The 6,638-nt window shown below is 40.7% G+C and overlaps 1 protein-coding gene across 1 annotated transcript; it reads right to left on the bottom strand.

The window, feature by feature from the left end:
* Positions 1-469: 469 nt before the first annotated feature.
* LOC122808443 (suprabasin-like) lies at positions 470-2,284 on the bottom strand. Its single transcript, XM_044079406.1, has one exon. It carries the CDS (start codon positions 2,282-2,284, stop codon positions 470-472), a length of 1,815 nt encoding a protein of 604 aa, XP_043935341.1.
* Positions 2,285-6,638: the final 4,354 nt, after the last annotated feature.

The raw sequence follows: 6,638 nt of genomic DNA, 5'->3' as shown, positions 1-6,638 counted from the left end.
TTATATTATTTAAGGTGTTTCAAATATATTGTATCTGTTTTCTGCAATATTTAACAGAAAATTAGAAAATATTTTTTCTTCTAAAACACAAGGACATTTGACATTTTTAATGCCCCCCCCCCCCCCCACCCACACTGAACACAACTGCCTAAATCAGGACTGTCCTGCAAAAAGTGGTGCTAGTGGCAACCACAGCATTTAACCAGTATTATTTAATGTAGAAGCCATGCACAGCCAGTGGATAAAACCTGCATTAATAATAGAAGGATATGCTATGGAGTAGGTGTAGCAGACAGCAGCAAATGACAGTAATAAGTGAAATGGTTTAAGTGAATGTATCAGTAAACCATAAGGGGAGGGGGGGGTTACCATGCAGTATAGTGTAGTACAATGGAATCCCAGCAGCCAGTGACCTGCATAGCAAAAAGTTGGGTTATTAGGCACAACGCATTGCTTACTTCACAGTAGTCTATTCAGTGACAGCCTTAGTACCCTTGGACACAGCATGTTTAGCTAGCTCACTAGGTTCAGTGACAGCCTTGGTAACCTCGGACACAGCATGTTTAGCTAGCTCACCAGGTTCAGTGACAGCCTTGGCACCCTCTGACACAGCATGTTTATCTAGCTCACTAGGTTCAGTGACAGCCTTGGTAACCTCGGACACAGCATGTTTAGCTAGCTCACCAGGTTCAGTGACAGCCTTGGTACCCACCGACACAGCATGTTTAGCTAGCTCACTAGGTTCAGTGACAGCCTTGGTACCCTCTGACACAGCATGTTCAGCTATATCATCAGGTTCAGTGACAGCCTTGGTAACCTCGGACACAGCATGTTTAGCTAGCTCACCAGGTTCAGTGACAGCCTTGGTACCCACCGACACAGCATGTTTAGCTAGCTCACTAGGTTCAGTGACAGCCTTGGTACCCTCTGACACAGCATGTTCAGCTAGCTCACTAGGTTCAGTGACAGCCTTGGTACCCTCTGACACAGCATGTTTATCTATATCATCAGGTTCAGTGACAGCCTTGGTAACCTCGGACACAGCATGTTTAGCTAGCTCACCAGGTTCAGTGACAGCCTTGGTACCCACCGACACAGCATGTTTAGCTAGCTCACTAGATTCAGTGACAGCCTTGGTACCCTCTGACACAGCATGTTTAGCTATATCATCAGGTTCAGTGACAGCCTTGGTACCCTCTGACACAGCATGTTTAGCTATATCATCAGGTTCAGTGACAGCCTTGGTACCCTCTGACACAGCATGTTTAGCTAGCTCACTAGGTTCAGTGACAGCCTTGGCACCCTCTGACACAGCATGTTTAGCTATATCATCAGGTTCAGCGACAGCCTTGGTACCCTCTGACAAAGCATGTTTAGCTAGTTCATCAGGTTCACTGACAGCCTTGGTACCTTCTGACACAGCATGTTTAGCTAGCTCACTAGGTTCAGTGACAGCCTTGGCACCCTCTGACACAGCATGTTTAGCTATATCATCAGGTTCAGTGACAGCCTTGGTACCCTCTGACACAGCCTGTTTAGCTATATCATCAGGTTCAGTGACAGCCTTGGTACCCTCTGACACAGCATGTTTAGCTAGCTCACTAGGTTCAGTGACAGCCTTGGCACCCTCTGACACAGCATGTTTAGCTATATCATCAGGTTCAGTGACAGCCTTGGTACCCACCGACACAGCATGTTTAGCTAGCTCACTAGATTCAGTGACAGCCTTGGTACCCTCTGACACAGCATGTTTAGCTATATCATCAGGTTCAGTGACAGCCTTGGTACCCTCTGACACAGCATGTTTAGCTAGTTCACCTGGTTCACTGACAGCCTTGGTACCCTCTGACACAGCATGTTTAGCTATATCATCAGGTTCAGTGACAGCCTTGGTACCCTCTGACAAAGCATGTTTAGCTAGTTCATCAGGTTTACTGACAGCCTTGGTACCCTCTGACACAGCATGTTTAGCTAGCTCACTAGGTTCAGTGACAGCCTTGGTACCCTCTGACACAGCATGTTTAGCTAGCTCACTAGGTTCAGTGACAGCCTTGGCACCCTCTGACACAGCATGTTTAGCTATATCATCAGGTTCACTGACAGCCTTGGTACCCTCTGACACAGCATATTTATCCAGCTCACCAGGTTCAGTGACAACCTTGCTGCATGCTGTATGAATCACCCCAGAACTGACTGTCAAGCACTTGTTGTAGTGAGACAGATGAGATGCTTCTCCTGCGATCCACTCAGACGTATAATTTATGAAAGAGTTCTTGGTATTCATTGCTTTAGAAGATATCCTAGTATTAGGATGAACCTGTTTCAAAACCTTATACACAAAGCTTATGCCCAAACAATGCAGCACAGCTATACATGTTTCATGTTAAATATGGTTCCCCACAAAAGATAAGAAGCATGCAATAGTAACGACAGATACTGGTAGAGGTAAAGTAGTATACAGGCAGAGGTGAAACAATCCAAACTGCTAAAATACCAAAACCAGGCAAATGACCATGAACAGCTTTGAAAAGATACACTCCCAAATCTTTCTTTAGCGCTTTCATCCACATTTATTGTCGTGAACTTCCTCAGAAATAAATTACATCTAAAAACCATTGTTTAAATACTGTTGTTACAGGAAATGATGTCATTGATTAGAAAAAGATTTTTTTCAAATACTTAAATTAACAATGCATATGTCATACTTTAAATTCAATAATATTTTCAAAATCACAAATAAGTAAAAACTTGCTTAAAACATCCATGTGAAAATGTCATTCATTACTATGTATCATAACTAGTGTCATTCATTACTACTAGCCAAAGGACCGTGTGAAAAAACTATGTAAAAATTTTTTACCTATATATTAAAAAACACTTTAAATGTATTACTTCATTTAATCCTGGTGTTGTGTCAGCTCCAAACACCAGTTGCCACAAGGATTCCTTACATTCTAAAATATTGTTGAGGTCTCCTACAAGTAATCCTTTCTTAACTGTGTCTAAAATGAAAAATTCAAACTTTTTAAAGTCTTTGCATATAATAGCGTGCCTTGCTAGAGCATTGTTTTTATCTTTCTTTTTTATGGCTAGAGTATGTTCGTATACTCTGCGCTTAAAAATTCTTTTAGTTTTTCCTATGTAATAATTTTTACATGTTACGCAGGTAGCTAGATAAACTACTAGTTCACTGTTGCAATTAAAATATTCTCTAGCCCAAAAAGTATAATTTAAATGCTCTACTGTCACGAAAGAAGAATTACTCATGTACCTACATTGCTTACAATTAGTACAACTGAAAGTGCCCTTCTTGTTGGTACAACTTCTATCTAAACTGCTATATTTGTCTTTGCCTGGTTCCAATATGCTTTTTAAATTTATAATTTTCTTATAAGTAAATTTGGGTTTGTGTCCTACAACAGACACCAATTCTCTATTTCCCATAATGACTTTCCAGTTGTTTTCAATAATAGATTTAATACTCCACATTTCATTTACGATGGGCAGTGGAAATGCTGTTAAAAACTCTTTAACCTGCCTATCGTAATGGATGTTCTCAGTACATATTAGGGATGCATCCACTGACAAATCCTCAGAGTGCAATATTGGTTTAGCCACTCCTTTTCTGAGGGGTACCACTTCACTTTCTATCTTGTCTATGAACTCCCTAGTGTATCCCCTATTCATGAAAAGTGATCTCAAAAGTGATAATTCATTCTGAAAAACTCTTTCGTTAGACGTGAGTCTACTTAACCTGATTATCTGACCTTTAATGACCCCTCTCTTCATATGTACTGGATGTAAACTATCTTTGTGCAAGTAACTATTAGCAAAATAGGGTTTTCTATATATTTTGCTGTGAAAGGTCTTTGCCTCATCATCAATATTAAGTGTCAGATCTAGAAATGTGACTGTTTTACCAAAATCACCTAATTTGAACTTCAAAAAATTGGTGGTCTGGTTTAAAAATTCAACCAGTTCCACAAATTCTTTGTGTTCTCCCTTCCATAAAAACAACAAATCATCTATGTATCTACGGTACATAGAGACCTTGCTGAATAGGGGATGTGTCTTTAGAAATTTAGTCTAGCTAGAGTGTCAGGCAGCTGCCAGCATGCTGGGCATGATTCCACTAGCAAGAGCAACTGTACTGTTACAGAGAATGTTGATTCTGCCATATAAAACTTTACAGGAACAATTCACATCCACAGCTCTGTGACACAACGGGATAGAGCCCTGACTTCAACCCAGATGACCTAAGAGCAATTAGCAGATCAGGAAGCTTGAAGAAGTAGGGAGGGATGGGTTACAGACATGCAACTTATGTTTAAGTGCTCACCTGGGAGAAAGATTTGCAGTGGTTCCTCCCCCTGAAGTGACCAGGTACTTCAAAGGAGTGGTGTAGGCTACTCCCCTGATAATAGGCCTCAGGCAAGAGGGATGTTGGTGAATCCACCCAAACTGGTGCAGTTTTCCTTGCAGATGTTTCCCTTGCAAAGGCATGCCAGGCATACCTCTCAACCTCTTACTGCAAGAAATCTGGACAAAGCCTAAAATAAATGGGGGGACAAAGGCCCAAAAATAGGGGCAAATTTTAAATATTGCTCTTATACACTTAGAAAGTTGCTAGAATAACAGCACGCATTTTCTGAAAAATATGATCTCTGAAACTCAAATGTCTGGTATTTTTCCTGATTTCAATACAAAATTCTTTGCCAAAAAATGCAATTTTAATAAGGAACAGACCAAACATATGAGGCAAAAATGTTGACATTCTGCAAAAATCTGGACAGTTCAGAGGTAGTGGGCAAACCTCCATATCAGGAATATAGGCAGCCCTTCCACAATGATGCAGAGCCCACAATATCACAAGGGGAAGGGTTAGGCAGCATAGTAACACTGGCCTAATGGTTACCCAGATGACAGCATGATCAGTTCTCCTTTCATGGGAAATAAATGGGCTGGGAGCAGCTCTCACCTTATTATGAATTAATGGGATAATCATTTACAGGGCATTAATGGTCAGCAGGAGTAGCCTACCAAAAACATACAAAAAAAAGAACTTTAGGAGAATGATTTATAGGTACCACACAGCGCAGGGTTGATGCATGTATTGTCATGTGATCTGATGGTCATGGCTACCTTCAGAGGAACCACACCCTTCAGCTTCAGCTTTTACAATCACTTGAAGTCCATGAACATTACCATTTGCTTTTGGGTGATGCCGCCAGCTAGGAAAATCTTGTCACGTCACACCCCTGTCTTGCTACCTCTTTGACCCACAAACTTGTCAAAGTTAGTTGTCAGTTATCTTTCCTGACTTTCTGCAGGTTACAATCAACATTTTCTTGAAGCTCCACATGTAGTTGCATAAGACCTGCAAGTGTAACTCATCTGCTTAGATATCCAATGTTACTTCTTGTTGCAAGGCATAAATAAATAAATAAATAAATAAATCACTTGTTAGTGAAATATGAGAAGAGATCCAGAATTAGACAGAAACAATAGCGTACCACTGTTTGCTCATGATATACAGGCATGCATGGCAATATATGGTTGCAGTATGGCGTGATACAAATGCAGCAGTGGGGCAACACAAACATTGGCAATAATGACATCCAGAAGTCAGCAGATACCTGTAATGTGCCACTGACACATGGCCATAATGTGGTCCCCTAGTGTGCACACATGTTTTAACACCACATATGATATCCAGTTTAAAGCTGATGCTAGCCATGAATTATGGACATATACACAGGTAAATATGACCACATGGCACTACTATATATCTGCACATATTTAAGGGGAACTCCTGTCATACATAGCTTGGCATAATACCGACACCTAATTATTTCCATATGACAGTACACCTGGTCCAACATACAAATATATCTGCGCCATAACTTTCTGCTGCACACATTTTACATGTAGTGCAGGCAAGATACAGGTTGGGTTAAAACAGATGCACCTTTATACTGAGCTGGTGCACTTATGGCAACCGATGATGGAGTACATACAGCAGGTCATAGTGACAAGACTATACACAAAAGGTCATTTAATAATGACCATCCTACACCAAAGCTGGCAATATGTATGCATGTGTCAAGCCATGCACGTGTGTGTGTGTGTGTGTGTGTGTGTGTGTGTGTGTGTGTGTGTGTGTGTGTGTGTGTGTGTGTGTGTGAGTTCACTGAATCTTTGTTTCATTGAAACTCAAATAATCAAACTCATTTCACTGAAAAGTCATTTCATCAATAAGAAATATATCCTAAAAACACGTTCTTGCAGGGGTGCAGGCCCTCTGCACCCACCACAAGGGGGTCTTAGGCCTCACAATCCCCTTTTTTATACATAGTAACTCACACAACTGTAGAGAAAAGAGAAACAAAACACCACACACAGTAAATCAGTGCTGGATAGCAAACACCAGACATCTGCAGATTTAAATGCTGCAGACCATCAATCCACAAATACTTTGCTCGACTCACTTTCTTAATAACACCTACACATACCTTATATACACATCTACACTTTTCTACGAAATGAGTTTTCAGTTAAATGGGTTCACCATTTGTGTTTCAAAGAAATGAAGATTCAGTGAAATGACAGTGATCCATATGCATACATATATATATATA

This window comes from Protopterus annectens, chromosome 8.part0 (assembly GCF_019279795.1).
Source record: "Protopterus annectens isolate FY-2018-M chromosome 8.part0, PAN1.0, whole genome shotgun sequence".
Lineage (NCBI taxonomy): Eukaryota > Metazoa > Chordata > Ceratodontiformes > Protopteridae > Protopterus > Protopterus annectens.
Note: the sequence above shows the minus strand (reverse complement) of the source record. Positions and strands in the feature narration are given on the sequence as shown.